The sequence below is a fragment of the Trichomycterus rosablanca genome, chromosome 5 (genome assembly GCF_030014385.1).
Source record: "Trichomycterus rosablanca isolate fTriRos1 chromosome 5, fTriRos1.hap1, whole genome shotgun sequence".
Lineage (NCBI taxonomy): Eukaryota > Metazoa > Chordata > Actinopteri > Siluriformes > Trichomycteridae > Trichomycterus > Trichomycterus rosablanca.
This window is the reverse complement of record NC_085992.1, coordinates 33,401,499-33,429,210: the sequence shown is the minus strand read 5'-3', so window position 1 is coordinate 33,429,210 and position 27,712 is coordinate 33,401,499. Positions and strand designations below refer to the sequence as shown.

At 39.9% G+C, this 27,712-nt stretch overlaps 1 protein-coding gene across 1 annotated transcript; it reads right to left on the bottom strand.

Moving 5' to 3' along the window:
• lingo2b (leucine rich repeat and Ig domain containing 2b) lies at window positions 1-27,074 on the bottom strand. The gene is made up of 2 exons (XM_062995074.1): window positions 26,856-27,074; window positions 1-2,666 (listed from the first exon to the last, which is right to left on the bottom strand). Exon 2 carries the CDS (start codon window positions 2,658-2,660, stop codon window positions 837-839), a length of 1,824 nt encoding a protein of 607 aa, XP_062851144.1. The 5' UTR covers window positions 2,661-2,666; window positions 26,856-27,074; the 3' UTR covers window positions 1-836.
• Between the last annotated feature and the right edge of the window lie 638 nt (window positions 27,075-27,712).

Below are 27,712 nucleotides of genomic sequence, written 5' to 3'. Positions count from 1 at the left end.
TATAATTCATGTTTATTTTATTTTTTTTGGAAAATATACCAATATATTTATAATGTAAAAACATTTGAGCAGCATTTGACAGAACATCAAAAAACAGTTTCACAAATTTCTACTGAGTCACAAACACAGCCCCCAGTACCCACCGTCAGAATAGGTACTCACATCGCAACACATTGTATCTTTACAACAAAATGGCAGATGATTCTTCCTCTTCCCCAGAGGATCTGCTAACTAAATATCCTCCCAGAAGAAAACAGTGATTCTGAGCAAAACCAAACACTTTACACCACATCAATGCTGAGCCTCTTGTCCTGTAGATACGTCGTTTGTTGGGGAAGACAGTTTTTGAGTATTTGCAGCAATTTGAAGGTTTATAATACTGGAACCTAAAACATGTTTATAAATAGACATTCCCTGTTTCACAATTATGTTATTTATGCAACAACTTCACCTCTTCACATGCCTGAGCTTTTCAAATCATGCTGTCCACAGACAATGCATCGTAGAAGATGCATGAATACTCTACTGGGATACTTAATTCTGTTGGATAGCATGTGTAAACTCTTACGATAGAATACATCCATATAATATAGGCACAGACACATGCCAGTAAACATGTATGGCATATTTCTATACACGTTCATACACACATCCACACTAAAGCACACTAGTCCAACGAAAAACGGTGTGCTGCTCATTTTTCATATTCTACTAGCCAACATATCACTGGTCCTGGACTCTTTTTGTTTTTTCTTTTTAATCTCTTGCAGCTGCGTATCAGCTGATCTGTTAAACTATCATGTTAAACTTTCCTGCCTTTACAAACAACTCTTGTCTCAGATCATCTTCATGTTGACTCGTCTGGGGCCGCTGGTCTCTGTAAGATCACTGCTGGCTCCTTTTCTCTTTCGGGGGACATACTGTATGTCTACGCTTCCTCTGTGCTTGCCTTTGCCTCTGCTCCATGCGAACAGCAATAGGAAACAGAATAGAACCACACCCAAGAAGCTGAGGCAGCCCATCGCTGTGGACACAAGGATAGTAGTAAAGTCCAGAACCATCCTGATGGTGTAATGCTCTGTGCCGTTGATCAAAGAGCTGTTGTAGTCAGGGTCGAAGATGTAGCTGTGGTTGGCATAGAGAGCCACATCTCTAAGGCCCAGGCTTTTTACAGACAGGGTTATTGTTAGAGTGGCATTTCCTGCAGGGTTTGATGCCACACACACATAAATGCCACTGTCCTGAGGTTCCACCACCCGGAACTCTAGCGAGCCATTGCTGTAAACGACCATACGTCCGGTGCTCTTGGTGGTGATGTGGCGCCTATGAGGTGTCAGCCAGGACACTGAAGGGGGTGGTGCTCCATCTGCTGTGCAGTATAGCCATGCCCTCTGACCTTCTTCTGCTTGTGCAGGTTGTGTTGACATGGCAATGACTCTGGGTTTGGTGCACACAACATATCTTGAGAGCAGCGGCTCAACCACTTCATTAAAGAGTTTCCCAGCCAGAGCACCTGGGGCAGTGCATTGAGGCTGAACCTCCCCAAACCCTATGGGCAGTGTCCTCTGCAACAGCCAGCGCAGACGACAGTCACACACCAGTGGGTTCTGGCTGATCAGCAGGCTCTGCAGGGCCACCGAGGCTGGCAGCACGGCTCTTTCCAATGTAGTTAACTGATTGAAAGAAAGGTCCAGGAGACGCAATGACAGTGGCCCCTGAAAGGCCTGGGGCTCCACGCGGGTCAGCTGAGCTTTGCGTATTTGCAGAACCTCCAGACGATCTAGGCCACGCAACCAGCCAGCTGGCAGCACCCTCAAACTGCTGTGTGACAGGTTTACATGGGTCAGGAAGGACAGATGGCTCAAGACTGGCACCACTGTCAAGTTGGTGTGAGTGATAAACAGAGTGCTGAGATTTAGACCATGCAGGGCAAGAGAGGGCATAGTTTCGAGTGCTGGCCAGTGATCCAACTCTAGGTGGCGCAGGCGGCCCAGGCCTTTGAAGCTGTGTGGCAGCAGTTCGGCAATGTCCAGCTGTCTAAGGCGCAAACTGCTCAGACCATGTAGGTGAGCCAGAGCATGACTAGGCACAGAGCTCAGGTTACAGCGTTGCAGTGTAAGTGAGCGTAGCGCTGGCAGGCCGCTAAAGGCTCGTGGTGCCACAAACACCAGTTCATTATCGGCAAGCTCAAGCACACGCAGTCGCCGCTGTTCTTCAAAGCCATAGTCCAGTAAGATGACCAGTCGGTTCTGGCTTACGTCAAGTAGAGTTAGTTCACTCAAGCCTGCCAGTGCGCCACGTGGCAGGAGCGTCAACTGGTTACTGCGCAGGCGCAAAGTGCGTAAGCGTGGCTGGGCACGGAAGCTTCCTGTCTCCACAGATGAAAGCAGGTTGTTGCTTAAGTCCAGCTCCTCCAGCAAAAGCAAGCCAGAGAAGTTCTGTGGTGTAATGATGCGCAGGCGGTTTTTGCTGAGGTCCAGCGCACGGGTCTCGATAGGAATGCCCTCGGGAACCTGTGCCAGCCGCTTGCGGTGGCACAAGACGGAACGTGTGGGCACAGAGCACTCACAGCGGGCAGGGCAGGTCCAGACAGGGTATGGAAACAGTAGGAGTGGTAGGAGAGAAAAGCCCACAGCACAGGAGAACAAAGAGAGCAGCATGACCACCTGCAGGATGGAGAAAACAGACACAAAGAGACAATAAACATTAATGTAAATGTGACTCGTTTACATACGTTAACATCGTTTACAGACTTGGCAGCTATACACAGACAAACAAAACCAAATTCATTGCCACACACAACAGAAAACACACAACCTTTCAAACAATGATATAGCTGTACAAACATCTCCTTTCACCCTGCATCCCAACCCCAGACTTTTGTAAGACATGTCCTGCTCTAGACAATGATAGACGCTGTGGTGTATTGATTGTATGATGCACATACACACCCGTACACTCACTCATGCACAAGTGCTCCTTTCAGACAGACCGCTCCAAACATGCAATCACCATGGAAACCCCACGTTCCCTCACCACAAGTCTTTGCTTTCCCAAACTGAATCAATAAGTATAAAGCGCAGGCATTCTACAGGTCCCCCGAGATTCATGCCACAAAAAACATGAGCATGGCATTGTCTCAAACTACACCTATTTAAACCTTGTTGGCCATAATGATCAAATCATCATCCAGTAGAAATAAAAGAAGAAGCTAGTTTTTTTCAATTGGCTTTTAGGTCAGAGGGACCTGTTTAGGCTGGAACTACAGGATCTATCATTAATCTCATTAAAAGAATTTGACTGTTTCCATCAAAAACCTCACAGCAGGCGTAACAGCTTCCTAAAGAGGCGCGTAGAATCTTATTTTTCATCCTGACAGCATCCATAAACACCCTCACTATCTCAGAAGGGTGCAATTCACAATTCACTTCTAACTACGACTCTATTCCGGCTTTAATTTAGAGGTTATTTAAAATCTGAGCTCACACTTTTCAGACATTGATGGTGCCCACAGTACTAAAGTGGTTCTAATGCCATTAAATATGGAATGAATAATACATGTTTTATTTATGACTCATTACTAAACTAAACGTTAAAATTCAAGTGAATTCATTTTGCTACTGCGGTCACATTGAATAATTTGAGAGGTAAAATATTGGAATGTCAACAAAAATATGAACTGAATTTTAAAACCTTGAAATACAGTATGTTTACACTGCAAAGTGCTGCATTTGGGGGAATGTGCGTAGTTTCTTTATTGCTTCTGACTGGCAATAAAGATAAATGGGAACCTCAATAATCTTAGCAGTGATTAAAGAGTGAGCCACTTAAGTACTTAAGTTGAATAAGTGAAATTCTGCCCTATTATACAAGCGCTCGGATATCTATGAGGGTGATTTACACCACACACACACACACACACATACACACACACACACACACATATAAGACACAGACCATGCTGACAGTATTTCATTTTGCGATATTGGAATATTTCATCATTTTGCTATTCTCAAGAGGAGAGTATAAACTCCTGTAGTCTGGTGTATGTGACTAAACATGTGACAAATGGTTCAATATATTCAGGATTTCTCACATTTAGGCATGATAAACTGACATTTGTTACACATACAATATAAATAGAAGTATTAATACATAGGAATTCATTCAATCACCAAAAGGCTTTAGGCAAAGACTGAAAGGACTGTTTCACATCCTTAATCCAAACAGTGGAGAATGTGCTTTTGTGCAAGTGGGGAGCTATTGGCCAAGCCTCATGTGTTCAATAAATCAGAGCGATAAACAAGCTCTGTAGTAAGCTTTCCTTTTAAATCAATATCAGCAGATGCTATAATGCTTGTCATCCTATTGGCTTATGAGGGAGAGTAAGATTTAGTGTTAATAGCTATCCTTTCATCTGAGAGGTTTTATTCAACAGACGTGTTTGATTAGAATGATAAATATCAATTCTAAGTAAATTAAGGTAAGCATTTCAAAGTAAGATGTGTTGGCACAGGGGGTTGGTTGGCACAGTATTACTCTCCGTGTACCTATCATATTATTGTACCATTTCTCGCTACAGCTTCAGGGTTGTGGTGAGTCCCAACATTAGCCCAGGAACACAGGGTGCAAACAACATAATGGAGAGAACATCCCAGGGCATCAAGCAATTCACATACCTACAGGCAATTTAAATGATCCTACACATAAGTTTTAAGGAGATGAGAGAAAACAAGAGTACCAGGAGAAGTACCACAAACAGTCAGCTGTGCTGTCTTACTCTAAAAAACATTTCACTTCACATAAACACACACCCACGTGCACAACTGAAGTGGATTTAAAATGCCACAAAAGCAAGACCGAAATCTACCAGAAATCACTAAGATTTGCCAAAAGGACGAGGTTTTAAAGTAATGAGATTTATACACATCTATTTTAATACTGACTCTTACATTATGAACTCTGTTCTGGTAAGTTATCACAGCAGTGTAGCCCTGGACACAAAGCTGTATTAGCATCAATATGCCTTAAAGCAATGAATCTAAACCTTTTTGTTAGCAGGGCTGCAACAGGCCCAAAAAAGCTGTTTTGCCTTGGAAATGCATTAATGCAAAGTAATAATAGGCCTAAAGCACAGAGGAGTGAGATGTTCTTTCATGAGTAATGGGCCTTAAGTGGCACACGGGTTACAGAAAACATGCCCTAGACTAGGAGCTAAATAGACCTTTACTTATGGAATACAGTTGGCTTAGCTGGTAAGTTAAGGTAACAAGAGCAAAATAGCCAAATACTAAATATATCATGCCAACAGTGCCCCGTGGGCTACAAGGTCTTTACATCTACAAGGTGGACCAACTAGGTAGAAGTGTCTAATAGAGTGGACAGTGAGTGGACACGGTATTTAAAAACTCCAGCAGCGCTGCTGTGTCTGATCCACTCATACCAGCACAACACACACTAACACACCACCACCATGTCAGTGTCACTGCAGTGCTGAGAATCATCCCCACCTAAATAATACCTGCTCTGTAGTGTGTGTGTGTGTGTGTGTGTGTGTGTGTGTGTACTTTCTGTAATAAAAGTAATTTACCAAGTAACATGTATTTACCTAAACAATGTTTATACACAATTGTGCATAATTCTACAGGAAGATGGATTATCTGTATGAACAGGGTGATGCTAAAGGCTGTAGATCATTATTAAAAAAGTACGTCACTCACAGGAGGAGTTTATTAAGTTTTAATGAGTTAATAATTCAATTCATTCCTTTGGAAGCTTCAGGTTGAGTGTATGACAGAAGCCACGGTTGGAGAGTATGAGCTGTGACGTAACTCAGCCTAAAGTCGGCTGGATCACAGACACGTTGACTTAATCTATTAATCATACACAGCAAGAGATCAGTTTCATAGTATCAAAGGAATGAAGTGAGGCAGATGGGGAAAATTTGTTCTCCAAACACACACACACAGACACATCTATAGTTCGTAAAGATCACTCAATACAAAAGTCATCAGATATTAACAGAGCCATCAATCTCAGCTTCTGCGGGTGTTGTTGCTGATGCTGTTTTGATGTGTTGGGATAAAACCTCTCTTCCATCATCAATGGTATCAATGGTAACCTTGCTGTAGCATTAGAAAAGCTAGACATCTCTATTTCTGGGTTTATCGCTTTACTCTTGGCTTCCTAAGAGCTCAATTTTGGTTTCTCTTACCTTGTCTAATTTTAGTTTATCTAATTTTAGTCTCATCCATTTTTCATTAAGTGAAACCACCAGTAACTGAGAACCAAACACCTATCTCTGTGTATGTGTGAAGGTGTTTCTTTGTCTGACTATCAAAAGAAAAGTGTAAAGAAAGTGTTGGTTTATCCTGTTCGTGTATTATTAATAGATACGTACATATGAAGACAAAACATTGATTCTGCTTGAATTTTCAAGTTCCTTCAGGATCTATTTATCCTATTTATCATATCCCATCCATCCATCCATCCATCCATCCATCCATCCATCTATTGCTCGATCTTATTTATTCTTCTATTCCATTTAATGTTTCATTTAGAGGTCCAGTACAGTAGACCACTTGACTTACGAACAGTTTACCATACAAACATTTTGGATTACGAGCGATTTTTTTCAACTTAAAGTACGAACAAATTTCGGATTACGAACCGAAATTCGCAATCGAACAAAACACGTGATGTCACGAACAAGTTGACTCCGACCGTCTCTCTCTCTCTATATATATACAGGGTGCGAACATTCAGACAGTGGTGGTGTTTTTCTGGTGTTTTCTTTATATTTTGTCAAATTCAATATCAAAATTGCCCCAAAGAAGGTGCAGAGAAAGCGTAGTGGTGAGAAAATGAAACAAAAAATCTATTATTATTGAAAAAAAAAGGAAATTACCGAGAAATATGAGCATGGCGTTCGAGTGACTGATCTTGCCTCTATGGAATGGCGAAATCGACAATTTGTACGATTTTGAGTAGAAAAGACGAGTACAAGGAGGTTTACATTTTATAAAAAAAAGAAGGAAATTTATGATGGTGTATGGTACTGTACTGAAATGTGATCTGTGTTTTTTATGTACAGTACAGTACTACTGTGTATTGTTGTTAAGATTTAAGGGAAAATATACTTGTAATTATATCAAAAAAAGATCATTTAAGACATTAGAAAGGTTAGGGTTTGGTTTGGGAGGTCCGGCACTGATTAATTCTATTTACATTATTTCTTTTGGGAAAAATAGGTTTAACTTACGAACATTTTGACTTAAGAACAGCCCTTCTGAACCAATTAAATTCGTAAGTCAAGGGATTTGTATTAACTTTATTCTGGTATGACATCATACATATCCCATGTTGTTGTCAGGGATGTCATGACAGGTTGTCAGACATGTGTGAGTGTATGATCCAGCTTAGCAAGGCAATATTGACTCCTGCTATTGATCTTGGTGTTATTACAGGTTTACTTCCTCATGCATCACTCATACTGTGACCTAAAACAGGTGCTGTGCACCCATGGCAACCCAAATCAGTCAAGGCCCGGCATCTGCATGTTTCATATCCACAGAGCTGTGGTGAGGTTTCATGCAGTGCTTTAATAACATCAGATTGTATGTGTATTTTCTCTTTTATTATTATGCAGTACTAGGAACACTCCATGTGCCAGAGTTATATTTCTGAGAATTGTCTTGTACCGCAATATCTCTTATAAAAAGTATGATGCAGCAATTAAGTATGTGTTGTGCCTTAAAGAGTAGGTATTAATGCCCCCTTAAAATAATAACTTCAATAGAAAAACTGAGACCATCCAAGTACAGATGTTTTAGTTTAAATGTAAAATCACTCTGTAAGCTCTTAAAATTTTAGCTAACTGCATTCAGTACACAATCACCAACCATATCAGTGATCAAATTCAATTTTAACTAAATAGGAGTTGATCTGATCCCACAAAACATTACCAGCAGTTTGTCTGTCAGCAATCTTACCTACATTAAATCACACTTCTTATTTCCAAATTGTTACATTTAGTGTAACAGGGCGGGTCGCACCTCACCATTGAATTGCAAGACGAAGTCCTGCACCTGCAAGAGTGAAAAAAGAAAAAAACAAGAGCAAAATATTTTGCAAGGTTAAAGCAATACTGTGGCAGCCGCTCAGGTGGCACAGCAGTAAAACACATTTCAAACTCGTCAGTTCGAAACTCAGCTCTGCCATCCGGCTGGGCTGGGTGGCTATATAAACAACAATTGGCTTGTTGTTCATACAAGGCGGGAAGCCGGATAGGGACCTCATAACTGATGCACTTACGACCTCTGTTGGCTGGTTGATGAGTCAAGAGATAATGTGGACAGGGTGTGGCTCTTCGTACACAAAGCTGATCCGCATTTGAACTCGCCTTGTGCAGGTGAAAAGATGCATTCGGCTACTGCACACGTCAGAGGGAGCGTGTGTCAATCTCGCTCTCCTCAATCAGGAGTGGGGATCAGCATCAGTAGAGAGGAAGCGTAATGCAATTGGGTAATTTGATACCCAATTACTAGATTGGGAGGAAAATTGGGGAAAATGCAATAATAAAAAAAAAAACAATATCGTGGCTAAAAGGTCACTAACAAAAAGACAATTGCAAATTAATAAGGTGGCCAAAATAACTGAAACAAGTAGTAAATGAAGAGCACAAAAACATCCACAATCTGCAACGGAGAAAGTGGATTAACACAGAACTAAGAACTGGTTGTCAGAGGCTGCTCCGGCCGTCTGCAACAACTCAGTTCTCGAACAAAGGAAAATAGTGAAAGAACTGGGTTTAATTTTGCATAAATTTTACTGTAGCTTTTTTTCTTAAATGGGTGTAAAATTAAAAAGTGTTTTTAGGTGTTGCCACAGCAGATCTGGTCCGCATACAAGACTTGCACCACATGCTTTTCCAAATTCAACCCTCCTATCTTTATTTGGGCTTTGGGTCCGGCACAGAGAGTGCATCTCCCATAGCAAGACTGCTTTAATCTTAATTCATTTAATAAAAATTATTAAAATACATTTTTTTCTGAATACTGTTTAATGTTTAACCTGCATGCTAATTTTAATAATTAGGCACAATGAATAATTTGGATTTCTTCATTTTTGTGTTCCAGAGTTTAACACCATAGCCTTCTCACAGTGGCTGGAGGTAATGACTAAACCTAGGTCTTCCATGCGGTGCAGCTGGAAGAGATCTTTAAATACCACCTTCATTAGTCACCTCACAGCAAGCTCATTGTACTGTCTTGTATTGAATTTGTGTCTTTCTGACACCTGCATGTTTTGCAAGGCCAATACTTTTGTTTCTTCCTGAACTTATGCCAGCATTCTTTGATACTCTTTTTTGTCATCACAGCGCAACCTTACTGGACTTTAAGCTGCCTCCAGATGTGGTGCAATGGCTTCTCTATGAGCAGACCTCACAGAGTAATCCACATTATGGACATGTCAAGAAGAAGAGTGGCGTGGCTGCTCAACTTATTTAGAGTTGTTCTCATTTTTCCTGAGTTTGTATATTTATTAGCACTGGTGGACTGAGTAGCTGGCCTATTTGTGGCATAGGGGTGGTGGTAGCTCAGGTTAAGGTACTAGACTAGTGATCAGAAGGTTCCTGGTCCAAGCACCACCACAACAAAGACTGTTGGGCCCTTGAGCAAAGCTCCTAACACTCAATAGCTTTCACTATTAAAGGCGTCCGCTAAATGCCATAAACGTAAACAGTGACAACCAGTTTTCATTCTGACTCTTTTTTCCTACTTTCCTGTGTGGTTGAGCATTTTGCTGCTGGCTTATCGCCAGTGAGTGCATGGCTACCTGAGTTTTGTGACATTGCTTTAAGTGCAGGACAAGGGACGCTATATAGTGCTTCATGTCACACAAGTGGTACAATGTGTTATAAAGAGAGGCTTTAGGACCCAAGGATGCAGAGAAAAATTTTATTTATTTACAATAAATAATAATTTTTACAAGACAAATGATAATAATGAAAATAAAAAACGGAAACTGGCAAAACAGAAAACAATTCGGGAAAGCCCGAACGGAGCCGCTGGCTTGCTGGCAACTGAAAAAGAGAAAAAGAACAGTACAAAACACAAAAGAAACAATCTACCTATGCGAGGCGCGAACCCTGGTCGCTCACTCGCAAAGCGGATGCGTATCTCACCTCGCTATCCCGTAGCTGAGAGTGACGCTGCGCCTACGCCTTATAAGGAGCGTTTAAGGAAAGCGAAACCTCAGACACTGTCCGAAGAAATCGCGCAGAATAAGGTAAACGCCTTTTAAAGCGTAAATAATCGGCTGTGTCACCAACAACGCTCTGGGAAGGAGCCGATCTAACTAAAAGAGAGAAAAGAGGTGAGGCGCGGATTCGAACCGGAGTTGTGCCGATGCTAACACGGCGTTCAAACCGCTGAGCCAAACTGGCACAGCTGAAACCAGAATCCGCTTAATGCCTTAAGGGGCTGAGGTAGTTGCAGCGAAGCGTCTAGCATAAGCCCGATGCTACTCACGTTAGCCGGGCGCCTAGCAACGCTAAAAACAAACCGCAGCTCGCGGGCTGCACCGATCGCACCGTCTTTCCCTATAAAGAGAAATAAAAACCTCAATACCTCGACCTTGCGATCTACACACCCTTGCGCCCTTTTAGCGCCGGGGGTAACCGAACTGGCCCTGATAAAGGTACAGGCTGGTGCAGTGCAGCATAACCCACCAAACAAAGACAAAAGGTGCGACACCTGCAGTCTAGCAACGCCCCCTTAAATAGGGAGCTCGCAGCTGCAGGTCGTTCGCCCTAATCAGCTGGCCTCCTATTTGAGGCCATGCTGTTCTTTGTTCTGTAACGCCTGCAACGCTGGGAACTGGTGTTACGTTCACCAGACGTCGCAGGCACCCTAACACAATGAATGGGATTAAGAAACTAAGCTCTAGATGGCAAGAGTTCCTAGAATAATAGGAAAGAGTAAAACATCAATCGATTGTCTTACCCTGGTCATTTATACATTTAAATGTAAATAAATGACTGATGCTTTTACACAGATTGACTACCAGTGAAGCTGAGAAGTAGGGGGAAGAGTCAAGGGCCCAACTATGACAGCTTGGTTCTCTTAGGATTTGAAACGACAGCTTTCATTTACAAGCCTGGAGCCTTTACTACTAAGCCACCACAGATGGCTGTGGCATCATTATTGCTCATTTAAATAAGTAACATCGTTGTTGAGTCTAATAAACAAATGTTAAACGTTCTGCATCTCAGGACAATCTTTGATTTGTTCATTTCCGTTGCTGATTACTTATCCATAAGCTAAATTTAACCTGCGGGCCTGCTTTATGTTGTGGATATATGGAGTGGGTTGACACTCATTACTTTCCAAGTAATTAAGCCGAACATCCTTAAGGCTTTAATAAGTGAGCTGTCCGTTATCAGTTAGTAAAAGCAACAGCTGAAACACAATAGCAGACAGAATAATTGCATAGCTATGATATAAAAAAGACAGAAAATGATAACAAAATAATTAAACACAGAGACAGGATTATCTTTGTCAATTGTAATAACAGTCTAATATAAAGACAAAATTGAAGAACATAAGAACAAAATAAAAATAATGACTAAAATGAATGTGCAATACAGATCCATCTCTTCACCTGCCAATCTTTGATAATAACAATAAGGTATGTCTAGTCACGTATGTTAAGCCAACATGTTTGTTCTTCCCTTTTTGTAGTAAATCTAAGGAGACTTTTGTTTCTGTGGGGTATTCCTGTTCGAATATGTGCTTTATACTAGATGTCTCTACTACTTAAACAAAAAATGCCTCCAATTAAGGCTCATTTATTCAAAGAGGAGGAGGAAAAAAGATAGAGAATTGAAAACCAAGGCAGGGTTTGATCTGCTAATGCCTGCTCTAGACATTTCTATGCTAATTAACCCTGGAGCAGAAACACTACACATAAGAGGCACAAAGCCTCACCTCATACACACCCACACACATGTATATAGAGGCATGCCTATTCAATGCTATTGCTTTTTTTTTTCTTTTTGACGTTTCCCTTAAACTCGACGTGTGTGCGATTGCCGCTTTGTTCAGCGCTGGGCTTGAGCGGTGCAGTAAAACATCATCAAAGTGTGCATATGAGACAAATCTGCATTTGTGTGGAATAACCATCAAATTCACTTTTAAACCTGTGTTATAGCTTGGGGTTTGGAGAAATTGCGAGAGTTGGCTTATCCGATAAAGTCTAAAACGCTTATTGTTTAAAAAAAGCTTAATGTGACAATGTATCAAAAGAATACTAAACCTCTCTTAATTTTTACTGCTTATAATTTCTCTTCACTAATGAAATTCCTCACTCGTTGTTTTAGTACAATAAGCCACAATAAGCTTTGTGCACCACCTCACTGCATAGGAAACAACGGTACAGTCAGTGCAAAAGCTGAACTGAATACAGTATTCCAAGATCAAGCATCTCCATGATTATGAAGCATAAGGAAACAATAAAAACATGAAGGTAATGATTAGGTTTTATTATATGTAACTGGTTTTAATTGTATTTCAGTGTTTTTAAATTATATTTGTGTTATTTTCAGTGTGTACGTGTCAAAAACAACCCCATTATTTTACATTAGCCTAAAATATATGCAGTTCAACAGGACCATGGAACGCATGAACAGGTTTCCCATACACGCTTGTGGGAAAACATACCTTGAAACTCAATGCCTTTTAAATTCAACACCAGTCCCAGAACCAACTGACGTCGAGTTTCAAGGTACCACTGTATTTATATACTGCATAACCACACCTGTGTGGACCTTGTGTTGTGCATTGGGGCACAGTCATGCTGGAACAGAAAAGGGCCTTCCCCAAACTGTTCCCACAAAGTAAAAGGCATACAATTGTCCAGAATATCTTAGTATGCCAAAGCATTAACATTTCACCTCACTTGAACTAAGGGGCCTAAGCCAACACCTGAAAAATAATCCCATAGTATTATCTCTCCTCCACCAAACATTAGCGTTGGCACAATGGCAGATAATGTTCTCCTGGAATTCACCAAACCTAGACTTGTCCATCAGACTGCTAAATAAATAAGATTGATTTGTTACTGTTTCAGAGTCCAGTGACGGTGTGCTTTCCACCACTCTATCGAAATCTTGGCATTGTGTTCGGTGAAGTAAGGCTTACGTGCAGCTGCTCGGCCATGGAAACCCACGCCATGAAGCTCACAACGCACAACTTTTGTGCTGATGTTAATGCTAGAGGAGGTTTGGAACTGCAGTTACTGAGTCAGCAGAGCGTTGGCGACTTTTGTGCACTATGCACTGCAGCACTCGGCGACCCCGCTCTGTCGCTTTAAGGGGTCTGCCAATTCATGGCTGAGTTGCTGTGGTTCCTAAACAAAATAATACCACTCACAGCTGATCGTGGAGTATCTAGGAGAGAAAAAAATTTACAAACTGACAACTTGCAACAGTGGCATGCTATAACAGTACCACGCTTGAATTCAGTGAGCACTTTAGAACGAGCCATTCTTTTACAAGGAGTGCTTATAAGATGCTTGCCATGCTTGATTTTATATACCTGTGGCAGTGGGACTGAATGAAACTGAATGAAACTAAGACATGTCTGCTACAGATCTTTTGCTCTTTATAAGCTGACATGTAACATCATCAAACCTTACACATGGCAGCTAGTGATGTGTTAGTTTGTCATTTAAATTACCTGTGTAGGAAAAGTAAAGTCAAGTCAAGGCAAGTCGAATTTAGTTATATAGTGCTTTTTACATTGGACATTGTCTCAAAGCAACTTTACAGAATCCAAGACTAGCAGACCAAAAACCCCCATGAATGAATGAGTGAATGAATTATAAGGCTGCTCATGTTAGGGGTTGCCACGGCAGATCATTCATCCTCATATTTGATTTGGCACAGCTTTTACACCAGATTCTCTTTCTGACGCAACCCTCCTATTCATCTGGGCTTGGGACCTGCACTAAGAGTGCATTGATATGCGTCCCCCAATACCTAACATACTGTAACATAACACAACGCGCCCTTAGTGTTTGTTAGCCCAACCCGGGATTTGAACACCGGGTTGTGTTTTAGAAATATAAACACATTTTTAATGTAACAAAGTCTATGGAATACGGGAAAAGGAGAGTGAAAGGTATACAAAATATTTATGTTATCATGATTGGATATAAAAGAAGAATTCAGAAGCAAAGAAAAAACTCAAGGAAGCTATCTCCATAATTTGGGAACCCAAGGTAGTTTATGCACAACAGCCTAAAGGTATACTGTAGTATGAGAAATGATAATGTATAATACAACGTAACATATATTATCAAAAAAGAATGCAGTATTTGTACAGATATGGCAGCATTTATTCAAACATTTAATAAGTGAAGTGAATTTGACACTTTCTTTAAAAATCAGCAAAATAAACCTTAGCAAGGTCAGCATTGACTATAATACTTGCATGACATCTAGTATCTAGTATGTACTGTAGTACTTTGCATAATTTGAATGAGTGACTGACCTCCAATTAGATTTAAACCTTCAATATCTTCTGACCGACCTAAAAACAGTGGCATTAAATAAAACTCAATTCATTGTACCTAATGCCAAGTTCACACTACATGACTCTCCAAGTCGTCAGGTCGCTGTACAGTTCACACTACACAACTGAAAGTCGGTGTGGCTTTCACACTACACGACTGATCGGCGATAGGGGGTTTCACACTACACGATCTATCACCAACTGGAATCACAGCCGAGCTTCTCTGGTTTCCCAAACTATGTTTTGTCATGAAAACAAACACGAGAAGTGATGAAATGTTTAATGATACCACGTCCAAAAATGCACGTCAACAATAAGCAAGCGATCAAAGTTTGTAAGCTGATGTGCAGCATTAAATCAAGGAGAAAAAATACATGAATCTGAGTGGATTTGGCTTAGATTGTTCTATAGTGAGTTGGAATGTTGCAATGCAACGTTGGTGTTATGTTTTGTAGAGAACGATAAGGTCAGAAAAACTTGTGTGTGCCGATGTATTCTGATATAAACTATATTATGCCCCTGTCCCACCTTTTTACAGCGTTTCCCCTCACCCCGTATCTTGCGTTCTCATTGGCTGTTCGACATAGCACTCATTGCCAGTTGGGCAACTCAGATCCAGATATTTGACAAGCTAGATATATTTCTTCAGTTGAGTGCTCGGCGAGCCGCTCGGATCGAGTTGTTGAGTAATTCACACACAGCGATTGACAGCCGAGTTTCGATCGCCGAGCGAAAATCAGGGCAAAAATCGTGTAGTGTGAACTAGGCATTACAGAGCATGCAAAACCCTGAAGACTCCCAAAAAGGTGACAGAAATTCTTACACTGATGAGAGTAAAGTGGAACCTTTCTGCATAAATTATATCCAGTATATGTGCTGGAACAAAAGGCACATTGCCCATGTATTACCAATGTATAACATACCATAATGTTATGGGGAAGCTTTTCAACAGCATGTACTGGCAATCTGGTCACTGGAAAATATAATATACAGTACAAAAACCTACTCCCTGCTGCCAAATATCTTTAACTTAAAGGGACAGTTTTTAAGTAGTACATTAATTTTTCTTTTGTCATTACCAAAAAAATGTTGTTTATTTAAAAGATTCTAGTAATTTTTTACAAACCTCAGGTTCTGACAACCATTCCTTAAATGAATACTTTTCAAAGGCACTGTAAATAAAGTTTTCAGGACTAACAACATAAAGTAGAAATGCCTGAAGTTAGTTGCCACATAGCAGTTTTGCAATGGAAAGTGTGCCACTATTACACCCAGGCCTGGCACACAGACCTACACGCCTCCACACATGCATATTCAGTTTGCGGCTTGATATATGCAAATTCATGCACACAATGCAGATTGCAAAATGGGCTGTTACCAGGAATCAACTCTTTTCCGAGTGGTTTGTTCCCAAACAAGCTAACAAGTCGGCAGGGACAACAGATACCTGAAGTGACATGCATGTGCAGTGCTATACAAAAAAACAGCAGTTACAGTAAGAAATCCAGTAATTATTACAGTGAGTGCTTCATGAGCAAGAAGATAGAAGGTAGTATGCTTACTGTACCTATTGAACCACAGTGGTTCATTCATGAATAGATCAGTACTCCAATTTTGTTCTTAACCACAGGGGTGCAGAAATGGGCTGCAATGGGTAAAACAGTACTGGAAAAATATTGGAAAGTAATAAGGATTTTAAAATGTAGCCATTAAGAAGATAAATGATAGATCTTTAAGTGGGAATACATTTGTTTAAAGCCTGGTCAGCATGGTTTGCTTGACACACAGGAAACTCCTGGTGGTCTACAGGGCAGGCAGGTATGGATGTGTAAGCAGAGAAATTAAAATGCGCAAATACTGGAGTGTAAAAGCGGGTGCCGATTTTGGCCAAGAGCTTACTGCATTTTTATGTAATTAATACATACATTATCTCTCCAGCCTGACTCCAAAACCTACAGCTTACTATACAAAAGCTACATCTGTATCATTGGATACTATTACAGTTTTTTGTCACATCAACTTCTTTTCAGTTCTTGTTTATTTGTATGCAGCTGCACAACACAGTGCACCTTTCTTTTGGTAAATCCAATCAGCCCAGTTGTCAGTTTGGATCATTTTTCATAAAATTTTATATAAGCTTATTTTGGCTTAGCAGCAGACCAGTCCCACAGCCCCAGCATCAACATGCATGACAGTTGGTGTGACATCAATAGTCCATCAGCTTTTACAACAACAGTGGTTAATCACCCTGCTTACTCCAAAGGCAGCCCAAGCAATAAAGTGTTAGCAATGTTCCAGTTAATAAAAATAGTGTTTTGTTTCTGACATCTTATGTAACAAATAAGAACTAAATAATGTATAAATTAGTGTTGTTATTTATTAGGATTTTTAACATACTTTACATACTTTGGTTACATTCATGACAGTACAGGTAGTTACTCGTTACACAAGATTCATCAGTTCAGACGGCGCCCAGGTGGCGCAGCAGGACATTTCGCTAGCTCACCAGCACAGAGTTTCTGAACTCCTCGGTTCGAAACTTGGCATTGCCACCGGTCGGCTGGGTGCCATCTGGCGGGCATAATTGGCAGTGCCTGCAGCAGATACTAATTGGCCACCGTATCTGCAGGGTGTGGGCCAGACTATGTGTGGGTGGGTGGGTCTTCATACGCTGTGTAAGGACCCTGATTGGCGTAAGAGACGCCTGTGCAGAATGCAGGGGCGAGAAGAGGAGGGCTGTACACGTGTCAGAAGAGGCGTGTACAGCGACGTGCTCTCCTTGGATGCAATTTGGTATCTCTCAGCAGCGGAAGACAAAAATTTAGTGCGCTAAATTGGGAGGAAAATGGGGGAAAAAAAGATGTTCACGGCAAACACAGTCATGGACAGTTTTGTATCTCCAATTTACCTCACTTGCATGTCTTTGGACTGTGTGAGGAAACCCACACATACACAGGGAGAACATGCAAACTCCACACAGAAAGGACCCGGACTGCTCCACCTGGGGATCAAACCCAGGACCTTCTTGCAGTGAGGCGAGAGTGCTACCCACTGAGCCATTGTGCCACCCCAATTAGTGTTGTCAACCAGTAGCACAACTGCTTGGCTGTCTTGGCATTTCAAGTAGCAATCCTTCATTTTGCAACAGTCTATCCAAATGTATCATTGCATTGTTTTGCCAACAACAATGTGCAATGTTAAAGTTGTGCCAATCTTAGTAATATTTCTTATAATAGTTTTAAATCCAACAGTAGGTTACTAAATAGTCCATTGCTTATGAACAAATAAAAAAGGTGCAGTGAAATTACCTACAGATGTCTAATGTACAAAACTTCCCATACAAGAAGCATTTGATTTAGTACTGCTAAATAGTTTTTTAGAATCTGAATTGCAATGACATATCTAGCAAACCCAAAATAATTTCCATTTAAAATCCATCATCTTATCACAGTGGAGGACTTTTTATGCCACCACAGTCTGGGTCCCAGCATGGTTAAGCCCATTTCACAAGTACAGGCTGTTTTTTAAAGGAGGTTAACAGTTCACAAGCTTACATTACTTAAATATGCAGGGCAGACAGGCAAGTTTGATACTGGCTTTAAGCCGTCCTACTAGTCTGAAGTCATGAATACAATCTTATATGTCATCAGGTGTTTTTGTTTTAAGACTAAATGGTTTACCTTTTTAAATTAGATTATATTAAAATTGGATGCTTGTTTTGCATTACTATAATAAAATGGACAAATGAGATTAGGGAATTAATGTTTTAGGTCATTGACATAATTTAATAATATAACTGCAAAGTATATGATTATATTTGTTTATTACATTCACATTGTATGTAATTGTAATTGTAATTGTAATTTTGAAACTGGCATGTAATTTCCTAATACAATATTAAAGTATTGCACAACTCAATGCCTGCAATTATGTAAAACCCTCAACATGAACATGTTTTGACTACAAATAATGACAATGTTCTGATCTTTTAATTATCATCAAGGTTGTATACATGTGTGTAGTGAAGTGTGGAACATTTCATGCATTATTCCTTGGAGCCTTAAAGGTTTATTTTGAAGCACGATTTGTGCATCTTTTGTGGATTTACACTAATCAGCCATAACATTAAAACCACCTCCTTGTTTCTACACTCACTGTCCATTTCATCAGCTCCACTTACCATATAGAAGCACTATGTAGTTCTACAATCACTGACTGTAGTCTATCTGTTTCTCTACATACTTTTTTAACCTGCTTTCACCCTGTTCTTCAATGGTCAATGGCCCCCACAGGACCACCACAGAGTAGGTATTATTAGGTGGTGGATCATTCTCAGCACTGCAGTGACAATGACATAGTGGTGGTGTGTTAGTGTGTGTTGTGCTGGTATGAGTGGATCAGACACAGCAGCGCTGATGGAGTTTTTAAAAACTGTGTCCACTCACTGTCCACTCTATTAGACACTCCTACTTAGTTGGTTCACCTTGTAGATGTAAAGTCAGAGACGTCTTCTAGACCTTCATCAGCGGTCAGAGGACACTGCCCACGGGGCGCTGTTGGCTGGATATATTTTTGGTTGGTGGACTATTCTCAGTCCAGCAGTGACAGTGACTTGTTTAAAAACTCCAGCAGCGCTGCTTTGTCTTATCCACTCACACCAGCACAACACACACTAACACACCACCACCATGTCAGTGTCACTGCAGTGCTGAGAATGATCCACCACCCAAATAATACCTGCTCTGTAGTGGTCCTGTGGGGGTCCTGACCATTGAAGAACAGCATAAAAGGGGGCTAACAAAGCATGCAGAGAAACAGATGGACTACAGTCAGTAATTGTAGAACTACAAGTGCTTCTATATGGTAAGTAAAGCCGATAAAATGGACAGTGAGTGTAGAAACAAGGAGGTGGTTTTAATGTTATGGCTGATTAGTGTATCTAGAATGTATATGCTGTGTGATGGATTCTGGTGCTTTCTACAGTCTGGCATTTCTACAAATTCAATTACATTCAGGATCTCTTGGGCTGAAAGCCCAGTTCTTGACCAGTGTCCTTGTTTTACTTTTGATACTAAATTTTCAAAACTGAATTTGGTCACTTTGGTAAAAGAAATTAAAGTTTGTTTAAATTATAGTTTTGAAACATTGTAATTTAATTAGAATCTGCATTATTTCAGTATCCAATCCAAATTCAGGTCTCCCCTGCCCTTTTAGAGAATAATATCCAAACATACATTTTAACAGCTGTGATGCCATATGACAAAGCAACTGATACACATTGCACACATTGATCTGCCAAACATAAACCTGCAGCAGAGCCTATTCATCATGTGTAGAGATCCAGTTTGCAAAGACTTTTCAGTTTTTTATTTTTAAATGTAAATTTATTTTTCTGACTGCTTAAATATTCCTGCTAACCACAAACCCAATTCAAATGATTAATCCTGACAGCCAACTGGAGTCAAAAGCTTTAATAAAACCCCCCTAGCCTGCACCATAAATAAGAAACACACCCCTGTGGCCATACTGACAGCTACAATTGCACTTCTGTGGCACTGTCTGTAATTTGGAAAATAGCATTGACTTGTAGTTACATTTTTTATATCAACCACCAGCCCAATTCAACTGTCAGACCTATTAGCTTCGCTGCCTGAGCCCAGCCTGATGCTTAACAAATCCCCCATGGTCATTAGTCTGTTTTTGAGGATATGCTTTATTGATATGAGGGCTAGGGTACAATCAGCTACACTGCTAATAGTATTAGGTTTTTTTAGTTCCTTTTATCAATTTCAGAAAATGTGGTAAAAAAAGTAGTACCTCTGTGCACTTGGTCAATTTAAACAATAATTTAATTATTAAGTCCATTGTGAGTTTATTTAAAAAAAAGGTAAACTCCTCTTGAGTGAATGATTTTGAATTACAGTAGGAAAGAATTTCGTTTATCATCACGGTTTAAGTTTTACTTTTGTAATCTCAGAGTCAATCAGGGTATAAAACACAATAGAGGTTTAACATTTTATCTTACATCACTTTTTAAGCTCCACCTAATCTAAGACAAACACAATTAAGATTCAAAGTATTAGACTATGTCCTATGAAATGTTTAGTCTTTATCACCGTGCATAGTTAACCAGCCTGTTAACTACCTACCTAACTAACTACTGTTAAGATAAATGACCGGTTTAGCTACATACTAATATGTATAAAGGGTATCATATTGCAGATTATATATTTACATGTAAATAGCTGAAAATATGCTGTAAATCAGCACTAAGTTATTCTTACTCCTTTTTACATGTGTCTAATGCAGTCTAACATAACTAATAGAAGATGACTCACTGACCTGCTTATATAAAATGCTAGCAAGATCAAATTACACTGATCAGCCATAACATTAAAACCACCTCCTTGTTTTTACACTCACTGTCCATTTTATCAGCTCCACTTACCATATAGGAGCACTTTGTAGTTCTACAGTTACTGACTGTAGTCCATCTGTTTCTCTACATACTTTTTCAGACTGCTTTCACCCTGTTCTTCAATGGACCACTACAGAGCAGGTATTATTTAGGTGGTGGATCATTCTCAGCACTGCAGTGACAATGACATGGTGCTGGTTTGAGTGGATAAGAAACAGCAGCGCTTCTGGAGTTTTTAAATACCATGTCCAATCACTGTCCACTCTATTAGACACTCCTACCTAGCTGGTCCACCTTGCTGCTGTTTGAGTTGGTCATCTTCTAGACCTTCATCAGTGGTCACAGGACTCTGCCCATGGGGAGCTGTTGGTTAGATATTTTTGGTTCCTGGACTATTATCAGTCTATCAGTGACAGTGAGGTGTTTAAAAACTCCATCAGCATTGCTGTGTTTTATCCACTCATACCAGCACAACACACACTAACACACCACCACCATGTCAGTGTCACTGCAGTGCTGAGAATGATCCACCATGCAGAGAACCAGATGGACTACAGTCAGTAATTGTAGAACTACAAAGTGCTTCTATATGGTAAGTGGAGCTGATAAAATAGACAGTAAGTGTAAAAACAAGGTGGTTTTAATGTTATGGCCGATCAGTGTATATTCATGTATGTTTATAGATCCTGATATTAATTTTGATATTTTCTTGCACATTAAAAATAAAAAATACAATTATTTCTTAAAGATGTACCCACACGAAGAAGTGAAACCTTTCAGAAACAGTAACAGGAGCAACGATCAAACCCAGGACCTCAGATACCATGTTGCTGTCCATGCTGCCCATACACCAGCTATGCCACTATGCCGCCTGTAGTTTAAAATGTGCTTACAATCTAATGTAAAGCTTTCTTTTTCCTATCCCACTGATCCTAAACCTGATTATAAGTCCAGTTGATGCTGTTACAGCCCTACATGATGCTACTGATTGATTATTCATTAAACAGGGTTTGTCAAAAACAAATCCATTATAGAGGTTTGTTTGTAAACATTACAGTCACATTAGTAGTAAGCATTATACTTCCTCAATTAATTAGGTACAATCATCTCTGCTATTGGTATGCTTAGCTGACAATAGATCTTGCCAACACATTTAGACTCCATAAATCTTTAAACAAAAAATTTAATTATTGATTTATGGTTCTTTATATTTGTTTATATTTACCTAAGACTCTCACTGAGTAAATCTGAAGCAGTCTTGATTTAATGTATAGTGTTATATCCTTTATTTACCTATAGTTCAAATAAAGAACAGACTAGTAGTAGACTACTAGAGGTATGCATTATGAACAGCAATAATACTTATTTTAACAGGCATGTACTGATATGTTTATTAATATTAGTTTTCTAAATACTAAGCTTTGACACAATACAAGGCTGCAAATTGTGTACAGTTATTTTGCCCTTAACTAGGGTTTTTCAATCCATCAGGGGCTTAGCATTTTTTTCTACTCCGTCCAGGGTCTGTCTTGTTATACATTCACTGGCTACTTTATTAAAAACACCGTATGTGCTCTCAGGACATCCACATTTGTTTTTGGCATGGATGTCACAATATTTGGAGATGTTGACATCTATTTGAGATGTTGACATTATTGCCTCACATAATTGCTGCAGATATGTCAGTTCAACATTTATGTTTCAAATCTTCCGTTCTGCCACATCCAAAAGATGCTTTATAGGATTCAGACCTGGTAATTGGGAAGGCCATTACACCACACTGATCCCATTGCAATGTTCTAGGAACCAGTTTATGTGCACTATTATGCTGGATGTTACTATTATAAGTAGTAAACTGTTGACATAAATGAATGCACATGGTCAGTCACAATGGCATTGCAACAATGCTCATGTCCAATGTGTCTTAAAAAACACCTCCACCACCAGCCTGAACTGTTGACACAAGACAGGCTGGATCCATTAATGTATTCCAAACTCTCTGTATTTAATTAAAAATATGTATATATATGAAGAGCTGTAATTTGTTTGTAATCTGCCGAAAAGCATTTAAACTGTGTACTCAGGTCAGATTATAAAATAGAACTAGGCAATAATTCAGCCTATCATGTTTGATGAAAGTATTTATTTATTTATTAGGATTTTAACGTCATGTTTTTACACACTTTGGTTACATTCACAACAGAAGCAGTAATTACTGTTTACACAAGATTCATCAGTTCACAAGTTTAATGTCAAACACAGCCATGGACAATTTTGTATCCCCAATTCACCTCACTCGCACATTTTTGGACACAGACACAGGGAGAACATGCAAACTCCACCCAGAAATGACCCAGACCACCCCACCTGGGGATCGAACTCAGGACCTTCTTGCTGTGAGGCAACAGTGCTACCCACTGAGCCACCGTGCCGCCCTGTTTGGCCAAAATAAAATTCTACATATGATCCCAAGAGTGACATATCCTCAGTGAGGTCTGTAGCTTAAAGTACTATGATATGATGCTCCTTATCTGCAAACAATACTTCATTAAAGTTAACATGAATGGAGTGGCATACTGGGACATATAATGGGGTAAACTGTAATCCAATCAAACAATAAAATGAATCTGGAACAACATAATAATATAATCGTTCTGAAACAATGATAACCAAAAAGCCAAAATAACTTGACTGTTTCTGAAAGAAAATAATTTTAAAGTGATTGTATTGCCTAGCTAAACTTCTGACTTTAGGAATGGATGTCTATCACTTGGCCTACCTGAAGCATAGGAAAAGAATGGCAAAATGTATGGACCAAATATGAACCACAATCCTGCAAAAAGTTAATTACTAGGTCCTAAAGCTGTCATTGCCCATATCAGCTTTACAACAAAATACTAATTTACAGTAATTAGCTATAGTGTCTGCACTATTAGCTATAGTATTTTTCATATTTATATTTTTTAATACATTTTCTCCCCTTTTTCTCGAGTCCAATTGCCCGATTGCATCATGTTTCCTCTTCTCTAATGCTGACCCCCGCTCTGATTTGAGGAGAACAAAGCTAACCCACGCCCCCTCCGACACGTGGGCAGCAGCCATATGCATTTTTATGCATTTATTCACCCACACTAGGCAAATGCATTATGCGAATCAGCCTTGTGTACAGAGAAACACACCCTGAACAACGCACTCTTTCCCCGCCTCTGTGCAGGCACCATCAACCAGCCAGCAGAGGTCGTAGTTGCATCAAACACGAGGAGTCCCTATCTGGCTTAATACCCCACCCCTATATGAACAACAGGCCAATCGTTGTTCATGTGGCTGCTCAGCCCAGCCAGATGGCAGAGCTGGGATTCGATATGATGTATTCGAGATCCCAGCTCTTGTGTGCTAGCGTGTGTTTTTACCGCTGCGCCACCTGAGCGGCCTTAGTGTTTTTACTATTAATCCCAATCTTTTTAACATATCTTTGTTTATAATTCAATTATTCAAAGACATTATGTTTGTACATTTAAAGAGAAGATATTCACTGGTGGTACAATATAAGTACACAAGTATGTGAACACCACTCCTAATTACTAAGTTCAGTTGTTTCAGCCACAATTATTGCTAAAAGGTGAGTAAAATGTATTATATAAAATAAATTACATGCTTTTATCTGTGTGACAAGAGTTCCTTTTTTTAACATGACGATTTCCCTGTGTACACAGCAGGCTCCAAAAGACACGGCTTGTTGAGTTTTTTGTGGAGAAACTACAGTGGCATGAAGAACTTCTACTTTTGTATTAAACTCATCATTTTGTGGTTAAAAAATTAGGACACATCATAAAATGTGTGTAATGTTACACAAGTAGCTACTATATTAATTTAATACGTTTGGCAAATAATCAGTTTTTTAAAGATTAATTCATTTAAATTATTTAAGGGAGTGGTAGCTCAGTGGTTAAGGTACTGGACTAGTAATCAAAAGGTTGCCGGTTCAAGCCCCTCCACCACAAAGTTGCCACTGTTGGGCCCCTAAGCAAGGCCCTTAACCTTCAATTTCTCAAATTGTGTTCAGTCATAATTGTAAGTCGCTTTGGATAAAAGTGTCTGCTAAATTCCACAAATGTAAATGTATATGTACATAGTTGTGAGGAGACACATCCAGGAACAGTCCTGGCTGAGCTTGAAAGTTAAGTACTGTGTTGAACGAGCTGACAGGATGTCGAAAACCTTAACAATGACTAACAGGCTGTCTCACACTTTCACAAGTCTGAGTGCACTTGGACTTTCCTTTCACAAGTAGAGCTCATACACACACTCAGTTATATTTACTATACATTGCAATTAAGCATGTTCAACACACTCTGATGATTTTCTCACAAAGATAAAAATGGCCAATCAAGGAACATATTTTCAGAAATCTGTTATGCAATTTTTTCTTCATGTAACACCTCCTTACGATGCTAAATGCATGTATACCTAATGATACATAATTACACATAATGCATGCTGCAGCATAATAGAGCAGATTTAAACAGAATTTGCTCCTATGGCTAACAGAGCAAAATTTTGCACCGATTAAACAAAACAACACATTCTGTGTGTACCATTTTAAACCTTTTTTTTTACTTTTCATGCTAATCTAAATAATTAATAAGAATTATGCATATGGCGCAGATGGTTGAGTACATACTGCACATTAACATGGGACCTGGGTTTGATCCACACTTCCTAAAACAAAAAGGTGGGTTGGTAACTCATTATTTCTAGGTGTGAGTGATTGAATATGTTTCCTTGTTATACTGATGGTCTGACCAGGATTTAGCAGACTTAATTTTGTACACTTTATACTGGTTAACACCTGTACAGTGCAGTATAGGAGTACAACGTGATCATTGAATATTTAGATCACAGTTCTAATTTTATTACAAAAACCAGTTACCCATAATCCCCATCTCTGCTTCTTTTGTTCCCCCCAATCTCTGCTCATGCTCTATGAGATATGGGGGACCCACTGCACATGTAAAAAGAACTACAAGCAAGCCCACACAGCTTCATTATGAGAAATTACACAGGATGATTAATCACCTGCACTTATTTCGTCTTTAATGTCTTTACTCACTGAATTTAAGCCTCACTTTCTGATTTAATTTCTGTTCTGTGAGAGAGAGAAAACTTCATCCACTTTTCTTTCCCTCTACGCTGGAATTTCTGACTGTGTGAAAAGATAAAGCAGCATTTATTAAAGTCCCACAGCTATCACCAATTGAGAGGCAGAGGTTGAGCATTGCAGGGGAGTTCTACTGCCGCTATCGCTCAGAGACAGATCTGGTGTGTGCAGGCATATTAACTCTGACACCTAACTGTCACTGGTGGCAGGTAAATTAAGTATCAGGTCAACCGGTAACACTTACCTGTGTATTAGCAGGCCCTGAGTTCTCATAGTTTTCTAATTAATGTTGGTGGGATGTCTGTGAAAAGCTTACATACACAACTATCCACCAACACACACACTAGTACATTTCCCACTCATCTTCTCCATCGCTGCAGGAAAGAACTCATGGATTCACACCATGCGATGTGGGAATCTGCAGACTCCCTATGAAGCCACGAGCAGAGTACATCACCACATCCCCCTTTATGACTCACAACACACGCACATCTCTGATCTCCTAAAGCTTACACACACACACACACACGAACACACGCACAATCACACACATACTCTTTATCACAGACGTACACTTTGTATGAGATACCAAATCACTTAATACACAAATCCAACTGTGTTCTTTTAGATATTAACATGCAGGTTTGATCTGTTACATTTGCTCTCAGGATTGTTTAAAAAGTAGTGAGTGCATGCTGGTTACCTGTGGCTGTGGCTCTTGCCATAAGGATCAGCCTGCGCGTGATCGGCGTCTCGCTGATGAGCCCAGAGGAAGAGAGAAAACAGTGCTTGGCCAGTCTTCTGTCTCCACGACAACGCCCGGAAGATGCCACACCTCCAGTGCACGCTGCTCAAGAACAATAAGACTTCATCTCCTCCCTCTTCATGTCTTTTTCTTTCTATGTCTTTCTCTCTATTTGTCTTTCTGTCTGATTCTTTTTGTCTGTTGTTTTTTTCCTCTAAAGCTCAGGCTTGCTTAGACAGCATGACACTCTAACATTTGTGTGTGTAAAATCTTGCTGGTCACACACAGCGATGAGAAAAAATAAGACTGGGATTTTGCAGGTGAGCGTTTGGGGGCTAGATTAGAGTTCCAAAGGGAAACTAGGCACTTTTTGTTCGTATGACGCACACTCAAGTGAGAGAGAGAAAGAGCGAGAGAGAGAGAGAGAGAGAGAGAGAGAGAGAGAGAGAGAGAGAGAGCGAGAAAGGATGGGGTCGTCATGGAGATATTCGGGCATGAAAGCGAAATAGGGTGAAAGACTGAAAGGATGTACCTACCTCACACCCACTACAATATGAGACACATATATGCACACAAGTGATCTAGAAATAAAAAGGAGAAACTTAACAAGTATAGATGTGTCCAGACAGGTACATTTCTCAATAAAAAATAAACAATTAACCATGCTTGATGGTCCAGCTGACCAATATTTTTGGATCAAGATGGTAAAAAAGGAGTCTACTGGTCTACAAAAAAAAAAAGAAGTGATATGGTCAGATGAATCATTCCTCAGCGTACAGTGTGTAAGTGTATGTCGTGCACCAGGAGATCTGTAA

Excerpts from the sequence above, each read along its gene's own strand:
- lingo2b (XM_062995074.1), bottom strand. The coding sequence starts at position 2,660 with ATGCTGCTCTCTTTGTTCTCCTGTGCTGTGGGCTTTTCTCTCCTACCA.